At 38.0% G+C, this 14,975-nt stretch overlaps 1 protein-coding gene across 1 annotated transcript in view; it reads left to right on the plus strand.

The window, feature by feature from the left end:
* The window catches only part of abtb2a (ankyrin repeat and BTB (POZ) domain containing 2a), a 53,534-nt gene that overhangs the window by 16,249 nt on the left and 22,310 nt on the right, over positions 1-14,975 (plus strand). The window contains 1 exon segment of the mRNA XM_036584320.1: positions 14,929-14,975. Coding sequence (XP_036440213.1) covers positions 14,929-14,975 — 47 coding nt within the window.

Consider the following 14,975-nt stretch of genomic DNA (forward strand, 5'->3'; position numbering starts at 1 on the left):
TTCTTAAAAGTGAGCACTGAGCTTATCTGTCTAATTAAAGGTGGAATTGAGTTCCACAGTTTAGAAGTGTAATGACTGAACTGAATAAATAAACCAAATTAGTGTGCAGTTAAAATATGTAACTGTGTGTGTGTGTGTGTGTGTGTGTGTGTGTGTGTGTGTGTGTGTGTGTGTGTGTGTTTGTGATGGCTTTTAAGGAAGAGGTTGTATTTTAGCACAACTGATGTATGATATTTTCCCAAGTCAAACTGCCTTTGATCAGCTACATGCATCATATTAATTACATGTCATATTATTTATTCAGTGGTATTAATATTAACTTTTAACACCCATTCCATTGCCTCTGGGTTAGTTCTGGAAGACTGATGATGGAACGCCATCTCTCTTTAACGCTGTACTGAGCAAGGCCCTGAAACTTTGATTAATATTTTAAACTGACAAACTTAATTACATTAAACCGCTCCTCGGTGACAGCCCTGTTAGCCAGAGAGCATGATGAACGGCCTTTTGACTAATTATATAATCATTAGAGAGAGATTTCGCCCTCCGCTTAACCTCAGATCAGGAAATCCACTTTTGAGCCATGGCATGCTGGGAAAAGTGGCTACAAAAATATGCTGCAGTTCAAACTCGTGTGTTCGGGGCTGAATAAAGGGGGCAGATGGAGATGGTGTTGAAGCTTCAGGAGTAATGCTAAGCCGCCCCTGCTTTTTCCATCCCCTCCTCCACTGGGGCTTCATTCATGGCTTGGCCGCGGTGCTGGACGCCTCTGCCAACTGGCAGCCATGACTATGACCACACTCTGCTCCTTTATGTAAAGCTGGAACTGGAGACTGAAGGTGGCGATGAGGTCAGAAGGTTATCAGTGGGGGTGTGCTCTCTAATCCCAGCTTCTGCGTAATGTGTTTACACTATTAAAGCTACACGTTAACCTTATTAATAGGCCATATACAGTCATATGCAAAAGTTTGAACACCCCAGTCAAATTAATTAATTTATTTATTTATTTTGGATTGGGGAAAAAAGTAATCACATCTTCTACAGAGCACACACATAAATATCGCATTTTTCTACAGATTTTATTGGACAATTTTTATTTATTTACTGAGTTTAACATACATTTTGAGCACAGCACAGTTTTATTTTGTCAAATATCTAAAATTAACAGCAAATAAACAGTAAAATTACATTTTGAAAACATCTGAGAAATTACAGCACCATTAATTAAGAGATCAAACAATTTGAATAGTAATGAAAGTGTTCCATGTTTGAAGTATAGAGATACTACTGTGGGCTAAAAGCTGCCACACACTGTAGGAGAAGCTCAAGACACAAAGAGTCTCTAGTTCTGACTGACAAATAGTACAAATTGTAATATCCTTTCATGACTTTATCATATGTGCTATCAGCTAACTAAGTCTGCACAAGCTCGCTGTTTTCCAGCTAAAAGGTGTGAGGTGAAATGAGATGTGGCTAGTAATATTAACAGATGCTTAGTATTTATCTGTTTATCTCAGACTTTTCCTGGGATTAACTTCAAATCACGTGTCATCTAACATGGATTTGTTGTATGGCTCTGGGTTTAAAAGAGTGCAGTTAGATATTGAGTAGATTATTCAGATGTTTTTCAAATAATTCCTTACCAGTCAGAACCTCAAATTTGACCGAAATGCCCATCGCTACCATTAGAGCAGCTGTTCTGCAGATACTGCATTGTATGCGCCCATGTGAAGGCGTGTGCGAGACAAAGCCAGCGCTCAGACCCTATAATATCCCTGAGGGTCCCGTCATGGTCATGGGTCATGGTTACGGGATTTGTTGTCTTTTAAGCAGACATGCCACTCCCTCATTCTGAAATAGTGTAAAAACATCTAAGTGGTCAAAACACAGCTAAACTAGTGCCAGGAAAGTGATGTCATCTGGCCGTCCAGCATTAAATGCAGACTAGGAATTTGAACAGATCATATCTCTTAATAAGACAATCCTATGACTTCTGATAGCTGTTGAAATGTTTGCTGTATTTAGATTTTTTAATGTGGTACAGAAGAAAAGAAAGAAAAATGAAGAGTGAAAACAAAACCATGAAAATGTTCAACTTTTGAAGGTGGGAGGAACTGTTAAAACTACTCTGGGTTGGACTATTTTTTTTTTAAGTGTTTTGTTTTTTTGTTAACATTTACTTTTATCCGAATATTTTATTGCAGTAGGATAACTGTAATAAAACTGTAATGTCTCCAAGTCATCCTTACAGTGGAGAGAATGGATTACTCAAACCACAGAAATGACTTACCAGATGAGGAGGACAAACAGCTAAAAGTAAGGAAAGCAGGGTAGTTGGATGTCTCGATTTCTTACCTCAGTTTGGCTTATTTTCTTTGGCTAAATGTGTAAAATGAGTTTCTGGCATCCATTTACACTGAAAAAAGTCAGACTTGCATACGTTGCATATCGCTGCTGTACCATCATTAGCTTACTGTTTTTTTGGATGTGGAGAAAAAATATCATACCTTGATAGATTTTCTCAATACATATCATGATATTTTGGCACACAGACACAAAACACTAGTAGTGCCACAGTTAAAAACGATCATAAAAAGGCAGTGATTTTTATGTAACATTTCAAATACTGCACTGCACTACATCACATTAAACAGTGCTAATTATACTCCCTTTGTAATAAACGATGCAGTTGGTCAGTGTCATTTAGAAACTGACAATATCCACTGTAAACTCAGAGATGCATATTGTTTATCACAATAACAAAATTTATCACAATAATGATAAAATGTCGTCATATTGCCCACCTCTAGTTGGATGTCACTTTGAAAAATGGCTACAGAAATATTGGTGGTGTCACCCAATCATGACTGCCAGCTTAGCCGCTGATCCATATGCTAATAAACACAACAAGGTAATACAAATTTTTTCACATCATCCATAATGTTGAATCATTGTTTCAGCTTAGTTTGTTGTATTTATTAGACTGTGGATCAGCCACTTGGCTACCAGTCAGACTTGCATCAGACCACCATAGGGAATCCAGAATTGGATGCCCAGTGGAGGTCTGATGTATTTGCGTGATGCATGCTGGGTATTGTAGTAAGAGAAAACCATTGAACAACACAAGGTACCAATGTAGAATCGTGCATGGTGTTAAACTGATGAGTTTAGAACGTCTTTTATCATTGCAAAATTAGGTTTTGCAATATTGAAATTGCAAACAGCTGTTGGTCAAAATACAAAGTGTTTCTTTTGTATGTTGCAACAAAACTTGTACTTCCAAAATGGCAACTGTTCAGCAAAAAATGAGATTTTATTCCAAGTAATTTTGGGCCATTTTTATTTTTATTTGTCAAGAAATGTTCCCACAATGTAAAGGACAACTGCTGTGTTCAATTGCTGTTTGAAAATGAAAAACACAGATAAATGTCTTCCCAAAATGTTTATCTAAGAGCAGCAAAACATCACCATTGCAAAATGTAGCAGTTTAATCACTATTTGGTATTTTTCCTGATCATACAGCCGTATCACTCCATTCTCTAGAGAAATCGCAAGTCAGTCACACAAGACCGGTCAGGAACGGCTCTCCCCTCATGTTTTGGGTGAGAGGTCCAGCCCTAAGGTTGCCATTCAGCACACGCTCTGAAAACAGCAGCGTGTAACAGAAGGCCTGATTGACCCTACCTGTGAAGCACACTCATGCCATTGTGCCCACTCAGAATGGAGCTGTTGTACCGCTGTGTTCTGCTCTGACTGACTCACTGTGTTCACACTCTGTTTCTAAAGATCGGAGAAGGAAATTGATCACTCATGTTTAAGGCTGTGTTTGGTGTTTGAGTAGAGTTTCTTTCAGGCATTGTTCTGTAAAGTGAAAGCTCTTTTTATGGGACGCATGAAATCCAAATAAAGAGCAACACACAGATGTTTTCACAAAACTAACAGCTCGTAATGAAGCTAAATTTAGTGCTGAATCTCATTAAGGTGACCTACTTGGACTGAAAGGAGAACTTGAAGCTGCAGCTTAAGATGAATTTGTAGTATTTAAATAATGTTAAGTAATGTTTTTCTGCTAATAACTGGGTCAGAGTCATGGTTTCATGGTTTTTAGCAGCAGACATAGTCACAGATAGTTCTTCAAGGGTTCTTTAATTGAGAAAATGGTTCTATATAGAACCATGTACACTCAAAGAACCCCCTGCATGATTAAAGTGTTCTTTGTATTGTGAAATGGTTCTTCAGATTGGTGGAGAATATGCTGTAGATGGTACTGTATAGAACCTTTTTGAAAAAGGTTCTGTACAACACCAAAAATGGTTCTTCCACTGTGATAAGCTTGACATCATAACATTAGCAGAACCCTATTAGGTGCTGTATAGTACCTTTTTCAAGGTTTTCAAGGTACACATTCTACACACTTAAAAATAATGGTTCTTCAAGGGTCTTTTAATGAAGACAGTGGTTCTGTATAGAACCATGTACACTCAAAGAACTCTTGGCATGTTTAAAGTGTTCTTTGCATCGTAAAATAGTTCTTCAGTTTAGTGGAGAATGTGCTGTAGATGGTTCTATATAGAACCTTTTTGAAAAGGGTCCATATAGCACCAAAAAGGGTTTTTCTACTGTGATAAGCTTGACGTCATAACAATAGCAGAACCTTTTTGGTGCTCTACAGCACATCTTCCATCAATCTCAAGAACTCCTTCATCATGCAAAGAACCCTTTAATCATGCTAAGGGTTATTTGAGTGTTTGTGGTTCTATATAGAACCATTTGCTTTACTAAAGAACCCTAAAGAAACCATAATTTTTAAGTGTGTACTATATTGTCATTGTTGTAGCTAGAGCTGCTCAAAGTTTTTCAATACTGATACCAGTAGCGATACCTTTTATTTGATATCGATACTTTTTCTCTCTAATACTAATATAAGCACCGATACCTTGACTTTGATACCAGTGTCTAAATGATATTCCATTTCTTTTCCATTTTTGAAATGACTGACTGAAAGTGGGTGTGGGTGTGATATTGACATGCATATGGAGTATAATTTCCACAGCCAATCAGCAGTCTAGTTGCTGGAACAAGCAAGCAGGTTGGCCCACTGATGCAGATAAGATGGACTACTTAGGTATTGAAATTTGATATTGAATGACTTGAAATATGTAGATATTCAAACAGTATTTTGATCCCTGCAAAAAGTATTGAGGTTTTGACATAACAGTGATGAAACTAATCAGGATGTCTAAACTAATCGTCTGCTGAACTTTAACTGGATGTGAGAAAAAAATTAAATAATTCATTTCAACTGATCCTAAGTAGAAGTGCAGCTACTTTGAAAAGTCTTTAAAAAACGCTGTCCTGGAGAAACAATGAAGTAATATCCAAATCTTTTAAAGATGTTCACATAGACTCCAAAAGTGATGGTTTTAAATGCTTGTTGGCTTGGATGTACAGTTCTGCGTTCTTAAAAATAAAGGTGTTCTTTGTGTAATGTCTTAGAAGAACCACTTTTGGTTCCCTAAAGAACTTTTCAGTGGATGTTTCTTTGGAGAATTGTTTTTGTTAATGAGATGTCTGAAGGAGCCTTAAAGTGTTAAAGTTATGTGGTCCTTCTCTTTCTTCACACTCACAAATCTCATTATCAAGCAGGTTCTTTAGGGAACCAAAAGTGGTTCTTCTATAGCCTCACTTAAATAACCTTTTTGGTATCTTTATTTTAAAACTGTAGGAAAAACTTTTCATAGACAAATAATCTTTACATAATGTTGAAGTTATTTAACTTTAAAATGGTTCTTCACACTTGCATTTCATTTTCATCAGTGCCTCTTTAAACAACCATCCATAGAAAGGTTCTTTAGGGAACCAAAATGGTTCTTCTGTGTCTTCATTCCAAAGAACCATTTTTTGGCACCTTTATTTTTAAGAGATTACAGTAAGTGCAGTCCTTATTATCCAATTATCTGAATAAATTGTTATTTTTATCATTAGAAATTGTTACTTTCTTAAAATAATATTTATTAGAATAATAAAGTAGTTACTACTAAGTTATTACTAATAAATGAGATTATTAGAAATAGTTTCTAATAATAATAATTATAATAGTAATAATAAAGCAGGCTTAGAAGATTCTGCCTTAACTTAAATTAGTTTCTGCTGTTTTCCTTCAAAAACCAAAAAGGATGTACACAAATAGAACAAACACCTTCAAGGTTAGAGGTCCATAACCTTTGCCCTGTCCACTTGCTAAATGGTCAGTAGAGGGGTCAATAAGGGAAGTGAAGCTGAGTTTAATGGCTCGTTGTGGTGTTTCAGACACACCTGTTAGGAAATGACCCTCACTTCTGTCCAAACGAACTGTCCAAGGCAGTTGCTGCTACTTTCTCACTTAGATGCTACAGTCAGTCTAAACTCTCTGTACTGGCTCCAGTCCTTTAGCAGTAATTGAAATGGAAACAGATGCATCACATGCCTTTGTGATCATTAAGGACCTGTTTTTCCAATGGACAGTTCTGTATGCAGGCCAAACGACATCTCTGCTGCAGTTTCCTATATGAAGTACGGTTGGACTGAAGTCAAAGAGATTTCGTTGTGTGTTCGGTGCTACAGTAGATTTAATATTTGGCTATTTTAAAAGCTATTGGACTAAAGTGGTTTCTGTGGTGCATTAGTGCCTCTCGCTGGCTCTTCTCGGCAGCTTAACCTCTGGGCTGACCTGACACACTAATGCAATTTCCCAGCATAACATCAGTAGTGTGTGTGATTTGTAGCTATAAGTGAAACAGTGTGTGCCAAAATCAACCTCAGCTCGCTCTGTTACTTTTTATGATGGCATTACATATACGTTCCTCTCTCAATGACTAGAGCAGACATGTGTGCATGGATGCGCGTGTGTATGTGTGCCTTTATGTGTATATGGTTGTAGTCCTTGTTTGTGTACATTATCAAGACCAAATGACCTAAAAAATAGAGAAAGTCAGGGGTATCATACAAGGTCAGAACAAAAAAAATGACTTTGACAAAGTGTTCAATTTTTTATTTCTCATGTTTCTTTTTTTTTTTTAGAACTGAAGGTACCACTTTAAAAAAGACTACCTTTATAAAAGGTTTATGAATGGTTTATGGATAGGTCAGAAACACATTCAAAGCATTAATAATCATTTATAACACATTAATAAAAACCGCAAAAGTAAGATGTTATATCTAATGAATATGAATATGTGATTAAGCTTACAGGTTTAATGCTGACTGATAAAGAAGACAAAGTAAGGTCAGTAAAGATCAAAATCTGAAGTTTAACAGTGTACATGAGTACAAGTAGTCCCGAACTAAAATACCTAAACCACATCTTTTTGGTTACTGAGATTAAGGTAGGGTTAGGTTTAGGATAAGGCTTAAAGAATTCTTATGGTGGACTCAAGAGGAGAGGGTCCATCCAGCTTGTCATCAGTGCACAGTTTAAAAGCCTGCATCTCTGATGGTATAGGGGTGCATTAGTGCCTATGGTGTGGGCAGCTTACACATCTGGAAAGGCTCTATCAATGCTGAGCAGTATATAGAGGTTTTAGAACAACATATGCTCCCATCCAGACAGCGTCTCTTTCAGGGAAGACCTTGCATATTTTAGCAAGACAATGCTAAACCACATACTGCATCCATCACAACAGCATGGCTTTACAGAAGAAGAGTCCAGGTGCTGAACTGGCCTGCCTGCAGTCCAGACCTTTCACCAATAGAAAACATTTGGCACATCATGAAACAAAAACTCCGGCAAAGAAGACCCAGAACTGACGAGCAGCTAGAATCTTACATCAGACAAGAATGGAACAACGTTCCTCTCCCCAAACTCCAGCAATTGGTCCCCTCGCTTGCAAGACGTTTACAGATGGTTGTTAAAAGAAGAGGGGATGCTACACAATGCTCGACATGGCCCTGTCCCTTTTTTGAGATGCGTTGCTGCCATCAGGTTTAAATGAGTTACTGGTTTTCATAAAATGGTAAAATGTCTCACTTTCAACATCTGATATTTGTTGAATATGGGTCTATGAGATTTGCAAATCATTACATTCTGTTTTTAATTACATTTATATACATTTTACAAAGCATCCCAACTTTTTTTGGAATTGGGTTTGTACTTCTTCATCGCAGTGTGTTAGTTTTTTTTTCACTGATTACAGAGCATTGGCCTGTTTTCTACCAGAAACACACGAGACGAGCGTGAAGGAAGAAAATTTAAATCTCAGTAGGAATTAACAAATTGATAGATAATAACTTTTTGTAAGTTAAAATTCTTGGTACAGGCCCCATCATTGGTCCAGGTCTTGCAATGTTTAGACCCCCGCAGGTACTGCCATATAGGGGTGGCGCCTTCCCCTGGGCAACCAAGCGGGGACCAAACTGGTGGCGGTGGGGAGGAAGGCAGGGAGGGGCGGCGAAAGAGCATCTGAAAACAGCAAAGCAGACGTGTAAGTCGAGTCATTTTAAAGGCAGGTGGAAGCCTGTGATTGGTCAGAATATTGAGTGATGTGGAATTTGGTGGAATTTGTGCTACAGCTTTCATTTCTGTAGTGTTGAAGTCATGCGTGTCTGTGGAGTGTCTTCTGCTTAGACTGCTTGTGGAACTCTTCCTTCGACTCCGTCTCCACGTCTGTCTTGTGGTAGAAATACTGTATGATCAAATCCTCAATCCTTCAGGTTTCCTCAAGCCTCAAGCATGTTTAGGTTGTCCAGTAAAAGAGATACAGATATCCAAGGAGCAAAAATATGTTTGAGACCACAGCAACATTTTTACTGTCGATCAGGAGCCGCCTCCATGTTGAATTCATCTCCGAGTTGTCACATGCTCACCGTCTGCATTATATTTTTTTTAAATATCTCCTAAAATGAATAACTTTTCTTAATGGCTATTTTTACAGGAGGCTAACTAAATGAGGGGTGGTCTCTGACTTTTGCACAGTGCTGTGTAATACATATGAAATATGACCCCATGTCCTGTATCTGTGTGTGTATAGATATGCATGCATGAACATGTGGGTGTGTGTGGCTGTGTGTGTGGCTGTTATGACGCACGCTTTAGCCTCAGGGTTGCCAGTGTAGACATGCTCAGTCGTGGGAAAGGGATGGGGCTGGTTTAGGATGGGTGTGTCTGGATGGAGGGGTTTGGGTCTGTGGGTCCACGCCATGAGCAGCTGTACAGCACGCCCTGCGGCTCGGCCACACTCTCTCACAGACCTCATCTCACCGCGGCCAAGCCGTGTGTGTGCACCAGACTACACAGCCTCGTACAGTTGGAAGCTGAGCTGGATCTGAGGCTGCACTCAAAGCTCATATTTATACTGTGTATTTTCAGTCAGGGTGTATTAGCTAACAGTTATGATGTGCAGCACATGTGAGATGGACCACAACTGGAGCACTCAGCCTCCCTGTGGAGCGCATGTGGTCTCAGAGCAGACACAGCTAAGCCAGCCTTGTTTTTCACCTTTAGAGACCCCCCGCACTCAGAATAGTGTTTTTTTTTTTTTTTTTTTAATGATTAGGTCCTTTTTGGTGGCTTATTATGATTATTAGACTGATATATGTGTCAAATGTGGAACTATAGAGTTCACATTTTTTCATTGAGAAAAGTAAAGTTAAAATGGGAGCTTATTTTGTCATCTGTAAAAATATAGGGACAGTTTGCTGGGTGGTGGTGGTGGGAAGGGGCAGCAAGTAGGTGTTTACAATTTGCAGAATAGTGCATATTCATAGATCTTTGCATTTTAAATGAGTTTTGAGGTTGCAGTTTGTTGCAGTATAATCTGTAGTGATGCACGGAAAATGGAAATATTCTTGGCCAACATTGAAACCAGAATTTGGGATGTGGTGGCCTGAAAAAGTAAATTGAAAACCGGAAAAAGGTGTTTTTTTGTTTTTTTTTTTAAATGAAAATGATGCTTTTAAATGAAAAAAGCCGTGTAATGAGAGAAACTTTTATAACATTTATTACTGATAGAGCGAGTCCTTTAAATGGCACAAAACTGAGCTGACAATTAATAAAAAACGGGGAAATTCCACCCATTTTTCAAAATTTCTGAGATGTTTTTACTGAGTGGAGTGATGTGGAATCTGACCAACTGTGATTTCTTTACAGTAGTGATGAAAACCAGGGGTTGTGATGTCTACAATTCAAATATAGCCATTTTATTTACTATCCAAAACAGTGAACCTACACTTTATTTGTAACGTTGATAGTTTTAAAGAAAGTCCTAAATCCTAAAAAAAAATACAGCCTCCATGTGCCACTCCACCATAAAAAGATTTTAAAAAATACATCTTAGCCCAAAAGCTTCTCGACCAATGTCTGAGACAGCAGGCAGAGTATTCATAACCATTTCATGAATTCATTTCATGTAAATTCTTTCTTCAGATAGCTTTTACAGGCTTCACACATCTGCTTCCTGTCACCATCACTGTGAACAATTCTGACTTTCCAAGTTTCTCTAGAATGAATCATTGTACTATTTTCCATCAAACCACTTTGAATGACTTTGTTCACATCTTAACAGTTAATATCTAAATTTAACAATTTCACTGTGCAGAAATTTTGTACAAAAATATAAAAAAATCACTAAAGGTAATGATCTTAACAGCAAAAACTGTTGGTCATTCTAAGGCAGTGACTTTGCACTTTGGCAGGCTTGTTTGTGAACATTTATCATTTTAAAAACTGAGGCTACAGATGGCGTCGTAGTGCTGCAGAGACTTTCCTTTCTGGTTCTGTAGTTTTGCTGTATTGTGCATATCGAGTGGAATGATGTGTTCTTAGGTGCCATCAAGCCTGTAATGGTGAAGTTCTTGGCTGTTGTGCTGCCTCTTGATACTGGCCATGAGTAAATGTTTTACTCATTTTGCCAGTTTTTGCTTTAATTTGTTTCTGTTTGCAGACTTTGCTGATATATTTGCTTCTGGAATCAATCTTTGGCTTCTGACTTTGGGCACTTTTTAAAAGGGGGTGGGTCTTAGAGGGTGTTCACCTGCACTCTCTATAGGTCAGCTGATTTGGAGTGACAGGTTTGATATAAGTCTGATTATTTGTATTTGCAACATATTTTGGACATTTTAATACTTAATATTTTGCTCGTGGATTTTATTATTTTATTTGAAATTTTTGGCACCAAATTAACTCCATAGTCTGTCCTGGTGAGTGCACACAGGTATGACATGTAGCATATCACACTTAAAAAAGATCTTCAAGAGCTTCTTCAAAACTCACAGCCTTTTTTCTCTTTTGTTGTAAAACCATTTCGTTGTAAAGTCATTTTGTCTTTTTTCAGCAGAAATTTTTTTTTTAGTAAATCCCAAGTAATCGCAATAGTAGTATTTAGTCCATGTCATGCAGCCCTGTGGTCTACATCTTTTAATGGCAAAGTGGTCACATTTTATAGGTCATGTATCACATTTCAAAAGCTTCTCCTCAGTTTTTATTTCTTCTCTTTTACTATTTCTGAGTGTACACGGTCCTTGAGGCTGACAAATTACTGTTCCCTGAAGAGACCTGCATGCGGACGCTGCCCGGGTAGACGAGGCTGCTCTATTGTATCAAGTAGCCAGTCAGCAAATGCTGAACTAAGCATGTGCTGCTTTAGCACAAAGCACATCTGAGGCTGAACCAGGGGGCCACATTTCACACCCCTGCATGGACCGTGAACGTGTGTGTGTTTAATAATTTTGTTCACGTGAATAGTTCCTACTGAAGACAAATGCTTTCAAAGAATTCTACCATATAAAATTACTTAAATATATCAAGTAGTCCACATCTGGAGAAATGTTTTTTGCTTGGTTTGAATGAGCGTGCGTGCCCAGATGGCTGGTCGATCACTTACTTTGATTAAGAAAACAAATCCACGTCTTCATCCCTTTATTTGATTTATTTTTGATAACTAGTAAAACAGAGATCCCAGAGAGAAGGATGGGTTTTGAATCAGTGTGTAAAAGCGGAAACACCAAAGCCATCTCTTCTTCTCGGAGCTGAGCATCATTCATAAATCACAGGCCGAAATCATGCTGCTCTCATTGTTTAGCTGTTATCAGCTCAAGCATTATTCCCTGCTGTTTGGGACAGTAAAGGTAACTAATCATTCCAAAGGCTCTGCCCTGTAATTCAGCTTCATGTCTGAGTAAAGCTGTGGGAATTTGGATTGACTGGGAATCAGGAAAATCCAATCAGGATATTCATCCAAAATAATGTCAAACAGTATGGGAAAGTATTGAGTTTGAGACGAGGAGAGTGATCAGAGACAGCTCCAGATCTCAGCCTGTTTACTTATTCTTCTACAAATATTCCCCTGACAAAGCCGTACCATTCAGACTTAGGGGCTGACTGATACACAGTTAGCCAATAAAATTGACTGATATTGAGGCTCTACAGATTTTTTCAACATCCAGTACAAATTTCACAGATAATATTGCCTTAGATGTTATACAAGAATATTTTAAGAATTCTTTGCTATATTGAACAACCAAACATACAATTCTAGTTGTATACAAACGTTTAAACACCCCTGTCAAATTACATATTTCTATGATTTTATAGGTGAAATAAGTTAGTACATCCTCTACAGGGAACAAATTTAAATGTGGCATTTTCCTGCAAAATTTAATTCACAATTTCTTTATTTGCTGGGTTTCAAATAAACATATTGGAAAAATAAAACATAAAATTTGTCATATGTTTTGCACAGGACACATTTTATGCCTTTTGCAGTATGTTAAGGTCAGCAAATAAACAGTAATTATGAATGAAAATATGCCAGAGTTTGTTCCCTGTGAAGGATGTGTTAACTTATTTTCACTTCAACAAAACAAGTAAGTTGACCAGGGGTGCCAAAACTTTTGCATACGACTATATTTGCTTGTACTTTAAACTTAGTCTTCTTTGAGAATGTGAGAAATGTTATTTACCTATTTTAAAGACTTTCTGAGCAATTGAGAACTGACTATCATATTGATTATAAACAGTCATATCAGTCAGTAAAGCACTGTATTAACAAACTATTGAAGTTTATGAATTATATAAAAATACATCAGCTGATATTATTGGTGTAATTGGAATTTTTGTGCCTTTTTTAGTTGGTTTGTATGCACACAGTATGAAACCAGGTTTATTGGCATACCAAGCTATAAAGCCCAATGATAATCATACATACATACATACATACATACATACATACATCATCTAAACCGCTTATCCTTCTGGGTCGTGGTGAGGTGCTGGAGCCTATCCCAGCTGTCACTGGGCGGAAGGCAGGATACACCCTTGACAGATCGCCAGTCCATCGCAGAGCATGATAATCATAGTCTATTATATTAAATTTTTAATAATTCTTTTAATAGTGTAGAATTAATACATTTAATAGGTCAATGTCATGGAAAACTACTGTTCCTCACATTTTTTAAATAAAACAGTGTTAAGTTTCAAAACATATCATTCACCCCCCAGTCCATACAGTCCACTTACGGAAATGAAGCTACGAGAACAGCCAATTCTAAATGTATTGTTTTTTGTGATGCAATGAAAACGTTAAACCTCTACATATATCCTCATATCCAGCCTACAGTTGTTTAGCCCCACCCATTCGTGTTTAAAGCTGCACTATGGTAGATATTTTATTAAAATTGAAAGAAATTGCATTACGGAGCCAGGAGGGAAACAAAACACACTAAAAATGTTGGGAGTTTTTCAGCCCACATCACATGTCTTTTAAGTATTAACGTCACACACACAGTCTCAAAAAGAAGATCCAGCTCAATGTTCTGGTCTCAAATGCAAAATCAGCATTATACTGGTGAAGATATGATGGCAGAAGTATATAATTCACTCACATCCTTGGAAGACATGTCCTTCACTGTTGAGTTCTGTTTGAATACTCTCAGCATGCACTCAGTCATCAGATTTGTCGGCTTGGGGAGCAAGTCCAAAGCACAACCCACGGTATTCTTTCACACCAGAGAGGTCTCCAAATCCCCAAAACTTGCATAGTGCAGCTTTAAATTATAGGGAGACTCGCAGCCTGGACTGTTTTTGAATGAAGCGCAATACAAGGAAGCCAATTGGAACAGAGACAATTTACATATATCAGTCTCTAAAGCGCATTAACAAACCAGCCTGTTTAATTGTGAGGGTTAAAGAGAGGTGGAAAAGTGGTTATTGGACTTTGACCTATGGGCCCTTTAAAGTCATAGTGGAAGTTAATAGCTCTGTTGCTACAGCCTTTCTGCAGAGCAAGCACCAGGTTAACAATACATAGTAGTAGTTAACAGTAGAGAGGTAATGTTGGTCACTGATATCATGAGAGGAATTTTGCGTACAGTCCCATCAATTAACAAGCACAGAGTAATATGCTGGATTATGTTGAACCTTATATACTCAGTAATCCCTGTCAGTCAGCAGTGCTGTGTGATAACAGTGGGCCTGAATAAAGGCAGAAAGATGGAGAGATGGCAGAGATGTGGAGAGGTCATGTTGGGGTAAGGATTAGGCCCAGACTCCCTGCGGTATTCTTGCAGAGGAAATGGTAGCTAGTCCCCGGACTTCTCTTTCTTATCTCTAATAGAGGCTAAATCTGTGTGGGGCCATGACTCATTGGTCTAATTGCACACTGTCCCGCTCCACTAACTGCTAATAACTTCTGGACAACAAACCAGGGTGGCAGCAACATGGCACTAATGATCTAAGCTACTGTGGCGCGACATCTTTGTTTCAGTTCATTGTACCAGTAAATGCATTGCGTGACATATTTTTGTTGTAAGGCCGTTTCTCTCTGATGCAGTTACATAATCACTGATAACTACAAAAAACATACACAGAAAATAACTAGAAAAACATAATTGTAAGCCCAAAACAACACAGGCTGAAGTAATGGACTACTGACTTATTGACCCTGGTTTTGTGCGCAGGTGAGCTGTCCCTGCCTGCCCACTTCAGTCCATATGCTGGTGGTGGT

Source organism: Colossoma macropomum, unplaced genomic scaffold (assembly GCF_904425465.1).
Source record: "Colossoma macropomum unplaced genomic scaffold, Colossoma_macropomum, whole genome shotgun sequence".
In the NCBI taxonomy this organism is placed as follows: Eukaryota; Metazoa; Chordata; class Actinopteri; order Characiformes; family Serrasalmidae; genus Colossoma; species Colossoma macropomum.